Source organism: Peromyscus maniculatus, chromosome 5, assembly GCF_049852395.1.
Source record: "Peromyscus maniculatus bairdii isolate BWxNUB_F1_BW_parent chromosome 5, HU_Pman_BW_mat_3.1, whole genome shotgun sequence".
Taxonomy (NCBI): domain Eukaryota; kingdom Metazoa; phylum Chordata; class Mammalia; order Rodentia; family Cricetidae; genus Peromyscus; species Peromyscus maniculatus.
Genome location: NC_134856.1, coordinates 81415115 through 81427126, shown reverse-complemented (window position 1 = coordinate 81427126; position 12012 = coordinate 81415115). Strand labels below are relative to the sequence as shown.

The window sequence follows — 12012 nt, the reverse complement described above, 5'->3', positions numbered from 1 at the left end:
TCTTAAGCCTAGATTTCTCTTCTTATTTTTTCTCTCTTCATACCACCCCTGACTATTTCTCTCCCCTCCCTAGCTATTGGCCATTCAGCTCTTTATTAGACCAATCAGGTGTTTTAGACAGGCAAAGTAACACAGCTTCATGGAGTTAAACAACTGCAACATAAAAGAATGCAACACACTGGGTGGTGGTGGTGATGCGTGCCTTTAATCCCAGCAGAGTCAGGTAGATCTCTGTGAGTTTGAGGCCAGCCTGGTCTACAGAGCAAGATCCAGGACAGGCACCAAAACTACAGAGTAACCCTGTTTCAAGAAGAAGAAAAAAAGAATGCAACACATCTTTACGGCATTAAAACAAATATTCCACAGCATAAGCACATGTAACACATCTTTGACTAATATTCCACAACATCTTCTTGCCACCGTCACATGCAGTGTCGCTCACTCTTTGAAACTCTCCTGCAGTGTCTGCCTGTTTTCACTCATCTAACAGACATGTGTTTCTCCTTGTGTCTTCCTGAAGGGCAAGACTACCACTTGTGCTCCAACAGTTTAACTGGTCACAGGCTTCATGGCATTCCTTATTAAGAAAGGTCACATTCAGCTATTCCACAGACGACACATTCCTTTCACTAAAGTGTCAAGCACTCTGACAAACAAGACACCAAAACATGGACAGATAATGATATTTCTAAGGCATAATGACAAACAAGCCTACCTATAAGTCTACTCTTTACTCTAGCCCAGGTTCTAAAACTGTAGAGTTGCCTTTTGTTTGTTTGAGGCAGGGTTCCATGTAGTTCAGGCTATCATTGGACTTGTTAATAGAGTTGAGGATGACCTTGAACTTCCCATCTTCTTGCCTCTACCTCCCAAGTGCTGAGATTACAGGTATGGGCACCATGGGTTTTATTTAGAGTAAATGCACTAATTTCAGACTTTTAGTCAAACTACACTCGAGCTAACCCAAAGCACTTCTTCCTCTGTGCCTGATGGTCATGTCTATTTTCTCACACTCTTCCTTGAGAAGGCAGCTCCCGTGGCTGATGTCCAGTGACTTCTGAGCTCAGTGCCCAGGAGAAGAGGAACACTATGTTCCTATCCAGCAGTAGCCAGAGTCACTTCCTCGCCCCATAAAGCCAGGACCCAGTTTAAGCAGGCACTCTAGTCACCACTGATGAAATGATTGCATCAAGTGAGTAATGCCATTCCAATACCCTTGGTTCTAGACCATTGACTTTTATTCTGGCATCTAGGGCTGCACCTTCCTGACTGTGTTACTGTCCTTCCCCCCTGAGGCGATCGTCTGTGACATGCTGAGAGGAAGGGGAGAACAGACATCTTAAAGAGGGGAACAAATCACCTCCAGTGTGAACTTGAACTTGGTGACAAGGTGATGGTCTCTCGGTTTACCCTCCTAGCAGGAACTGCTTTGGGGTCTGTCCTAGAGTGCTCAGGGAAGGGGGAAATTTCTGTCCTTTGTAAAATTGGTTCCCATGTCCCCACCTGCACAGGACAGCTGATCTCTGTTTTCACTTAGATAAATCTTTTTCCTGCCTCCCTTTCAAGAAGAAAAAATCAAGAATTAAATTATTTTACAAACGAGATGAAAGGCCCCTAAAATTCTTTTTTTTTCTTCCCACATCTCTTGGGCCCCACCCTTACCAGGAACACTTTCCCTAAATCAATATAAAATAGCTAGGTTTATAGACGCCGTTGCCCACAGAGTGGAATTTTCCGATTGTGGGTTGGTTGCGTCTTACAGTAATAAATCCCTTCGTGTTAAATTCTAGACCTATTGTTTTCCACAAAGCTTGAGGGAAACATAGACATCCAGAGAACTCTGTCTGTGGAGAACTCTGATAGCTTGTGGGATGATCTGATGCTTTAGTGCACCTACATGGTTTGCATAAAGATGAGCTTTAATTTTCTGTAATGAACTAGTAAGTTTCCATGAGGAAAACTGAGGAAAGCTGAACAGTACTCTAAGTCCCGTGAGGGAGGAAGTTTTGAGCTGTTAGCTCATAAAGTAACATTTTTCTCCTGTTAGATTTAAACCTAGTAATTCTGAGATGTCTTTGAGAAAGGGTTTTTAAAAGAAGAATGGCCTGGGTGGCAGGCATACCCACATGCAGAGAATTAGAGCCAATTTTCTTTTATCCCACAAATTCCTGGCAGAAATTACTTGATTATGGAATGATTGATCTTGCTTTTACTCAATATACATATTTCCTAATAAACAGTTACTGGCATTCTAAAATCCATTTGGTTTTTTTTTCTTACTTTTCCTTCATCCCTTTCTTTTCTCTCTCTTCCTCTTTCTCCTTCATCTTCCATCTGCCTTCACTTCCCTCTCACCTCCCCCCACCATTGTATGTACTCACTAAACATTCTTAAAGTGATAGATCTCTTTATAGCCCACTTGCGTAGAATTTGAAAGTATCATTCCATAAGAACAATGGCATGTGTGGTGACTAGGTTGGGTCTCAGTTGAACTAGACTGTGCTTGGCCTGGAACATACAAGGGCTGTTCTATATCCCTGTCTCCAGCAGTATGAAGTCTAGATGTCACAGTGTGATTCCCAAAGCTGGGACAGGTGGAGGGGGATAGTATAAGGCACAGTGAACTATGAGGCTGCTATGTTGGAGGATTTGGGTGAGAGGTTTGAAGGACCCAACTGTGTATTACCCAGGGAGAGTTTGCCCCACAGCCCCAGCTTGCTAGCTTGCTCTCTCGATGCCTAAAAAGGCTGGCTTTGACCAAGCCTGATGGACAGAGGATGGGACGTACCGTGTATAAGTTCTTCTCAATAGCTTCAAGTGTATGGGTCTCTCTACAGCCTTCTCCACTGGGCTCTCTACAAGGAAAGCTGTGCCAGGAGAACAGGCCCTTTCCTGTTCTGCCTAGTACCACAACCCCTAGTCCCTTGTCATTAACTCCACTGACGTGAATTGAATTGAAAGCCTACCTATTTTAAAAATGTTGGGGTTATCAGGAAGTCATTGACTGAATTTCCCACCACATGTCAATTCTGCTGCGTGCCATTAGAAGAGAATGTTTCCCCTTGAGGGGAAGATCCCCTGGCATCTCCAGGCTCATGGAACCCTGGCAGCCTGGCTCATAGGGTGTTGTTTGCTAAGTCCCCAGGCTCAGCTCTGCCCCTCATTGGTCTAGAAACTCATTATCATCCCCAAGGTTGTCAGCTGGATGCTGTGGATTTATTTTATTTTTTAGAAGAATTGCAGCAGAGTTTGGCCGAGTGGTCTGAGACCGATAGCACAATAATAAGGCGTTTGGCTGGTTATCGCCGTGCAAGCTGGCTGCAGAAAAGACCAAAATACTCAGTCACTCCCCAAGTGCTCTCTATCTGCTACTATGCCCCTGAAAAGAAATGCAGAAAATGGGAAGAGGCGGTCCAAACCAGCAGGTGGACTCGGGAGAACAGAAGGGTAGCAATGGAGACAGTCTCTCCATTGGCTTTGGGAGATCCTAGGATTTGATCTCCATGTCAACCTACTTAAAGAGTGTGCATGCATGCACGTGTGTCTATTAAACTGGGAGTCTCACACATTCTTTTTTCTTCCATATAAATCTTTTGTTTCAATAAATAAAGAATATTTGTGGCTTAGGTTTTAAATCACATTTACAGATAAGGAAAACTAGACCCAAATGGTGACAGTGAAGCAAATGGGTCCTTGGTGAGGGCCACGCAGCATCATCTGACCCCTCATGTCCTGCTGCAGAACCAGTGCACAGCTGTGCTGTCAGAGGAGCTGGAGCTGGGTTCCTGTCTGCACCAAGTGGCCCTTCCGTTGACACTGGGCCGAGGGCATTAGCTGCAGAAGGTACCCACTGATTATCAGTATTAGAACAGAGAGAAGAAGCCACACAGATCTCTGCTTCTTCAGGAGGACAGCCTCCGATGACCAGCACCGCCCCAGGCTCAGTCCAGAAACTTCCGATTGGCATTTGCACCAGACAAGGCTCCCCAGACTTCCGGCATCATCTGCTGGCCTATGAGGTCTGACTGGCTTTCCAGAGTGTTGGAAACCTTTATCTTGCTATCCCCAGTATAGGTTTCAACTCCACCAGCTATCTCCTCAGGCAGGTAAGCCTCCTCGTCAGTTTGGACATCAGCATCTTTTGTGGTGGCAATTGTATACATAGGACTTGCTTTTTGTACTGTGGCCTTCATCAAAGGGAAATCTTGTTTTCTGCAATGCACAGTCATTCGAGGGTCCAACAGCTGGTACGAGCAGTGGAGGACCAGCCCACCCAGCAGCACTTGGTACCTGGTTGTATCTTTTGCTGCCTTGCTGCTTTGCCTTATTGAGCAGATAAGTGAGATCTTCCCCTGAGGACTTTGAGCTCTGCTTGAGTCATCTGATTAGACATTGGAATTTTCTTTGGCTGTTCAATCTGCTCTTCTTTCTTCTCATAATAGTCTATAATCTTAAGTCTTTGGGTTTGCACAAGATAACCTTTCTCAATATTTAACTCTTCCTCGGCCTTCACATCTGTTCTTCTGCGCTCTCATTGGCGTCTTGTTTGATGGAAGCCATCAAGTGCTTAACCTGCTTCTGCAGGTCTGCATCCGTGAGCGCCATGGTGAAGGCAAAGCTCAGACAAGGGGGACATCTCCAGTTCAGACTTTAATTCATGTTGGAGCAAACCCGAGAGGAAAACCCAGAGCAGGATTCAGCTTCCTTTACTTTATAACCCTGCCTTCTGGTTCCTGCCTGGTCTCACACATTCTAAGCAAGTGTTCTACCTCTGAGCTGTATCCCTGCCCCTGAGATTTTGTTTTCTAAGCATGTCTGTGGGATGAAAGGAAAGCATTGAAAGCCAATGGGGTAAGTGTTTCCAAAAAATGTTCCCTAGTCCCTGTGGTTCCAGCAGTCACATTACAGGTGAAATCAGAACTCAGGCTCTTGGTGTATATATGACTCATGTCACAGTGTTTTTAAATACTTGGAATTACTGAGGATGCTGTTTACAAAACACTTCACTTCATGGTTTTCTTTTCTTTCTTTCTTTTTTTTTTGTGTGTGTGGGGGGAGTTTAGAGACAGCATGTTTCTCTGTGTAGTTTTGGTGCCTGTCTTGGATCTCACTCTTAGACCAGGCTGACCTCAAAGTCACAGAGATCTGCCTGGCTCTGCCTCCCGAGTGCTGGGATTAAAGGCATGCACCACCACTGCCTGGCACTTTGCTTCATGTTTTTAAGTATTAGTTATTTTGTTTTGTTTTTAGTTTTAGGGTTTTATGCTTTGAAAACCAAGTTTCACTCTGTAGCCTGTGCTGGCCAGGAGCTCACTGTGGCTCAGGCTGGCCTCAGACCCACAACAATCCTCATCTTCCCTCAGTCATGAGCCACTTGGCATTTTATGGCCTAGTTCACCTCCTGTCTTTGATTCCAAATGCAGTTAAGAACTTCACCAGGTGGTAAATGGTTTGCCCCTACAAGTTTATTAAAAATTACTTATATCAGTAAGACATCAAAATGAGCAACAGAAGTTTGGCATGAATGCATACATTTGCATCCACAATCTTTTCATCCTGATATTTGCCTATTGATAAGTTAGAACGTTCCCCTAACATTCATGCTCCAAATGCAAACCAGAAACATTTTCTAGCCATTTGATTGATGTTACAAACTTTGTTGTATAGGTAGAATCCCACAATATAAAAATGACTGTAGCAAGTCCATGGCTTCAGGAACCTGAATATCACAGGCCTGGAGAGATGGCTCAGGCGGTAAAGTACCTGGCTTGTGAGCATGAGGACCTGAGTTCAATCCCCAGAAACTATGGCTTTTGGTTTTTGGTTTGTTTTGTTTTAGAAACTGAATGTGATGGGATTGTAATATGAGCACTGGGGAGTCAGGGATCCCTGGTGGATTCCTGGTGCATCCCTGGTGGATCCCTGGGGCTCACTGGCCAGCTAGCCTAGCCTACTACCTGAGTTCCATGCCATGGAAAGCCTTGTCTCAAAAAAAAAATGTATGGTACTTGAGAAAGGCGAGCCAAGGCTGTCCTCTAGCCTCCGAATGTGGCCTCACGCACACACACAAACCTCAACGTTTCAAGTAATATGAACCAGCTGCTTGCTTTGAATTCTGGGCAGCGCCTTCCCCAGCTGCCCAGAATGTTAGTGGTGTTCCTGCTCAAGCTGAAATGTGTGGCTAGTACCAGCACGTTCTTGTCTCTAAGCATTGAGGACTTGGAAATGGGGTTTTTTTTTCTTTTAGAGATACCCTCCTTCTACAGTCAAGGAGGGGGAGGAAAAGGGAACAGAGACGAACTGAGTTCATCCTCGGAGAGATACGGCTTTGCAGGGCAGTGGTCTCTGTACATCTTAGCCCAGGGCATGGACCCAGTCTTTGCTCATATTCTATGTAAGCAGCTGTCATTAGATCTGCACAGCTTCCTTCTCTGGGTCTGTCACATTGGGCACCTGCTGCAGTGACAGTGAGTTTGTGCTGTCAGGCTGGCACTAATTCCACTGTGCTCCTGTGCCACTGGACACCTGGGTTGGCAGGTTGGTAGGACCAGGCTGGAAGGCTGGCCTTCTTGCTAATGAGCCCTGGGATCCTTGAAGTGGTCCAGGCCTCTGCCCACCAGCTTGACTCTGCTCCTGACATCTGGGTCACTCTGTGTGTGTTGTGAGAATGTCATCAGGTGTTCTGGGTGCCTCTTCTCCCTGTGATAAACCTGTCATCAGGCTCCTGAATGCTCCTGCAGGTGCAGTCACTGAGCACCATCTGTGCCGATGTGTCCACTCGGACCAGAGTGTCAGCCTCCTAAATCAAAAGGACATTGACTGTGCTTAAGTGGCTGCCTTTGTCACTTCTCATAACAGAGGAGTCTGAGAAATGTCCTCTTAGCAGTGAGTCAGGAAGGACCCATTTATGCACCTAGCTTCTAACTCTCCAAGGGCTGTTTCTCCAGAGGGTGGCCACCCTGCTTCACTGGTCTGTAAACCTTTCTGCTACTGCATTGAGGGCAACCATAGCAAAGACAAGACAGACATGCAAATGCATTTCTTCTGTTCTGTTAAGAAAAAAAAAGTCTGATAAAAAGACTTGATGGAATTTAGGACTGAAATGTAAAATGAGATTTGGGTCGATCCGTAGGCTGTATTTCTCTCTCGTGGGCAGATACTCAACAGGAGTTTGTACTCTATTCTTTTTAACGTATGGGTATTTATGTGTATGTATGTGCACATTTGTGTATGTGCAGGTGCATGTATGTGGGTGGGTGTATGTGCACACGTGTGTACCTTTGTATAGAGGTCAGAGAACAGCTTTGTCTGTCATTACTCAACCGCTGTCCTCCCTGAGTTATTTGCGGCAGTGTCTCTCTCACTGGCCTAGAACTCACCAAGTAGGCTAGGCTGGCTGGCCAGCACACTCCAAACATTCGCCTTCCTCTCCCTCCCCAGGACTGGGATCACAGGTGTGCTTCCACACTTTTGTTTTGCTTTGTTTTGTTTTCCGAGACAGGGTTTCTCTCTGTTGTTTTGGTGCCTGTCCTGGATCTCACTCTGTAGACCAGGTTGACCTCGAACTTACAGAGCTCCGCCTGGCTCTGCCTCCCCAGTGTTGGGATTAAAGGTGTGCGCCACCACTGCCCAGCTTTTCCACACTTTTTAGTTGAGTCCTAGGGGTCGTACTCTGGCCCTCCTGCTTGCAAGACAAGCTCTTTACCAACTGAGCTACCTTTTCAGCCTCCACCTTCCTATTCTTGCTCAGGGAGTCATTTATCTTCAAGAGAAGGAAAGGACAGACTTCCGTGGCAGATTTTCCGGACTTTTCTTACGGACTGAAGAAGTTCTCACTTTAATAAAGCAGTATGGTCTAACAGAAAGATCCCAAATGAGGCTCAGGCTGGCCTGCTTTTCCCTGTCTGGCTGTGGCGTGGGAAAAAGCACTTCTCCGAGGCTCCATTTCCTGCCCTTGCTCTCCGAGCTCAGGAGCATTTCTCGCTCAGTGTCCATTGAGATGATGAGAGCAGTGAACGTTAGGAACCGCTGGCACAAGCCCCAGCTGAGAGCAGCACTTGGTGAGATTAGGGCCTTCGGAGCAGAAGTGAGTGAAGAGATCGCTTCTGGCTGGATGGCTTTGACCGCCTGGCCCAACCTCTCAGTGCCCTTGTGTCTTCCTCTATAACTTGGGGATAATGAATGTGTGATAGCAGTGCTTCCCCAAGGGTTTTGGGGTAAGTAAGCCACCCGAATCTCAGAGGACACACAATTCTAGGCATAGCAAGGACTTTATCAATGATTCTATTTTCCCTTTGTCTACCTTTGTGATTGTTCTAGAACTCATGCACCAAAGAGGCCTCGAGCATGGATATGTTTAAGGTAAAGGAGGTTTCACTTGTCAGGGAGATGGATCATCTCACGTGTACTTAATCCACATCGAGTGCCCCCTGCACCAGACGCTGTGGGTCACAGACACCAGGTGGAGACCTGATCCTGAGCCATGGCCACAAGGCCAGGGACACGGGCATTAGGGCGGGTTCAAAACGAGCCCAAGCCCTGGAAGCAATGGCTCTTGTTGGCCTCCTGGCTCAGTGGTGCAGGGAGATTCAGGAGCAGTCCCCCTCCTCTGCAGAGGAGCGGGTGAGAGTGCCGGTAGGCGAATACCCCAAACTCAGGGAAAACGAGAGAGCTCCAGGCTAGCCCTGCCCTCTCCGCTGGGCCGTACACTCCATGAAGGCCCAGGAAGGACTATTTGCCCTTGTCCCCGTGGCACCTCACCAAACCCCACAGGAGCCAGGGACGCTGTCCTTAGTCACTTTGGGGGTACAACTCATACTCCATACTCCAACTGAGTGTTATCTTCTCACAATACTGTTGACTAAGCTATGATACTTAGAACAGAATATTTATTGATCAATTGATGGATAATTATTTACACACACACACACACACACACACACACCACTTTGTATTTTTTTTTTACTTAGAAAAGCTGACAAATGGGGTCATTTATTATTATCTATTTAAATGTCTTTGGAACTTGGGGTTGAACTTGAACGTAGGACTTTGTGTAGGCTGAGCATGCATTCTACCACTGATAGTTTGGGTTCCTGAGCCCCCTGCTCAGTTTCTAGACTCACAGGTGGCTCAAAATCTGAATATCAAACAAGGAAAAACAAAAATCAGAAAATGAAAAGCCCAAATAAGTGTCTTTGGTCTCAGGCATTTAAATCATCAGGATTGTGACTCTCCTTTATCTGTCCACAGCTCCTGAAGTTCTTGCTCAGAAACCATACAGCAAAGCTGTTGACTGCTGGTCCATTGGGGTGATCGCCTACATCTTGTAAGTATTGCCGGCCACAAAGGCTCCCCTCTCCTTTTATTTGACTGTGGTGATACTGTGTTGTTTTTATTAACAAGACTCTTTAAGATTCATGCTACATTTGACTGTGGCAAAATATGTATAACACAGATTTTTATCATTCTGGAGTATTAAGTTCATCCTCAGCAGTTCCACCACTATCTATTTCCAGAATGTTTTCATCATCCCAAACTGAGACTCTGTCCTAACCAACAGCTGCTCGCTACGTGCCTCCTCAGCCCCTTGTGACCTCCACTCTACCCTCTCTCTTTGTGAACCTGACTGCTCTTGGGGCCTCGTAGAAGTGGGATCAAATGGCAGTGTTTCTTTTGCTATCAGCTCATTTCGTTTATGATGTTCTCAGAGTTCATCCGTGTTGAAGCACATGTCAGAATTTTCTTGCTTTCAGGGCTGATGCCCAACTGTCTGTACCACCCTGAGTTTATCTTCTCACCCCTCTGGGGACAACTGAGAGTTTCTACCACCCTTGGGCTTTTGTGCAGAATGCTGCTATGGCCATGAATGTACAACTGTGTACATTGTTCAAACCCTCGCTTTCAGTTTTGGGGAATGTGTGAGTCTAAAAATGGAGCTGATGTTTATATCATATGATAATTCTTTGTCTGGCTTTTGAGAGGCCACTAGCAGTGTATGCAGCAACAGACCACTTTAAGGAAACATCCCCAGCAATCATGTTCGGCATTCACATCAATGTTCACCCCTTTAAAAATAAAAAGAGCATATCCAGGCATGGTGGCCCCCCACTTTAGTCCCCGCACTTGGAAGGCAGAGGCAGGCAGACCTCTGTGAGTCTAAACCAGTGTAATCTACATAATGAGTTTCAAGATGGCCACAGCTACGGAGAGAGACCCCATTTCAAAACAACAACCGATTAATTAATGAACTACAAAAATAAAATGTCCCTCCTAATAGGTGGAATCTATTTTGACTTTCATTTTCATTTCCCTATTAACTTATAACAGAGACTCTTCTCATGTGCCAGTGTGGCTTTGGAGGGGGTGGGTTAAAAAACACTGTGAAAATACTAGTACAATTCCAACAGAAATCACAATTAGGAAAAAAATGAATGGAAATCAAAACACATGGTTTGAATTCCTCATTTCCTGTTAGAGGTCTTACCTCCTTGATCCAGGAAATGTCTTCTAGCCCATGCCCCCTTTGAAGCCATTTCAGAACCATCCATTCTGTTCCTTATCATTGGGTTTTGTTTTGCCTAAGTCTACTCTAAAGCTGGTTTTAATTGCAGTTGTATTTGCAAATATTTATTATGTGATAGGCTTTTATATCAGGTTTAGCCTGACCAGTTTCTATAATGGCTAGGAAATGAAGTTCCTCTCCTGATCATGCCCCAAAGAAGGGGGTGTTCTCTACTAAACAGACCCCTCCCCCCACCTGCCAAAGGTTGGAAAACACTGTGGCTGGAGAAGCTTCCTGCAGTATATGGCATCCTTTTTCCTAGAATCCTGCAAACACACCTCCCCATGTGTTGACTTTGCTCCATTACCTAGGAAGCAAATGATCTTTTTGCAGCAACGTGCAATGGGGCAGCTGGTGCAGGCCAGTGTGGGTTGGGGTGACGCCCCTGTGGGTTTGTACTATTGCAACAGGGGAGCTCGACCCACTGTGATACACACCATAGCATTCTCATTTATGGAAATACATGAGTGCTAAGACTAGGATATTACACTTACTTATATATGTCTTCATTTTCTAAGCATGTCGGGCATGTCATGGTTTAACTGGAAAATGCTCCCCACAGACTCCTAGGGTTACAGTTGGTGGTGCTGTTTTTAGGAAATCCTGGAAGCTCTAGGAGGTGGGACTTAGCTGGGGGATATGGTTCACTGGAGGTATGGTCTTGATAACTCTATCCTGCCCTCTCTCGTTTCTGTCTCCCTCTCTCTCTACCCACCTGTGGTGAACTGTGAGGTAAAATAACCCATCCCTTCCTCTAAGTTGTGTCTGTCAGGTGTGCTGGTCACAGATCTACAAGGGTAACTAATACTGCATCTTCTGCAGTGATTTCTTGCTTTAAGGGGGGCAGGCAGAGTGAGGAATAGACCCTTTTGAGAATCTAGTACCAGTTGTCAGAGTCTGAGAGTCCAGCTCCAACCTGTTGAAGGGTTCTTGTGGGGAGAAGAGAGGAATGAGTAAATAATAGAAAGACAATAATAAAGACAGAGACATGGGATAGCTGGGCAGAGGGAGCTTGGGTCAATACCCAGTTGCCTCGAGATTTATTATTCCAAAGGGCTTTTTATGCAATGCCAAGGGGCAAGGCAGAAGACCTCCCCCTTTCAAGATCAAAGCACAATGTACAACCAAGTGTAGACCCTTCAAGACACCTGGTAACCACACCGGTGGCCAAATCATCCCATTATGCAGCCCTGCTGGGTAAAGCAAGCTCAGATTCTCTGACCTTGAGTAAGTAGTAGGAAGCCTCTGCGGGCCTCCACAAGTTATGAAATCAGTCCCCTCATAAAACCACACACATACAATTAGGCACAGTCCTGCGTAAACAGACAGTTAAGTTACAAGGACCCTGTGTTATTCAGCCTAGCTCCATAAATTCCTGGTTACAATCCTCCTTAGAGCTCCTGACTCTCCCAGCTTGCCTGGAAAGCTTAAAAAAGGAAATGAAAGACTAG

The 12012-nt window shown here is 45.7% G+C and overlaps 1 protein-coding gene and 1 pseudogene across 3 annotated transcripts in view; one reads left to right on the top strand and one right to left on the bottom strand.

The window, feature by feature from the left end:
* Camk1d (calcium/calmodulin dependent protein kinase ID) overlaps positions 1 to 12012 on the top strand; it is a 411952-nt gene that overhangs the window by 363482 nt on the left and 36458 nt on the right. For all 3 annotated transcript variants that reach the window (XM_006974656.4, XM_042278119.2, XM_015993508.3), the window contains exon 6: positions 9250 to 9325. In XM_006974656.4, the coding sequence (XP_006974718.1) occupies positions 9250 to 9325 (76 nt within the window). The remainder of the gene's footprint in view (positions 1 to 9249; positions 9326 to 12012) is intronic.
* LOC121829527 (V-type proton ATPase subunit E 1 pseudogene) lies at positions 3942 to 4605 on the bottom strand (annotated as a pseudogene).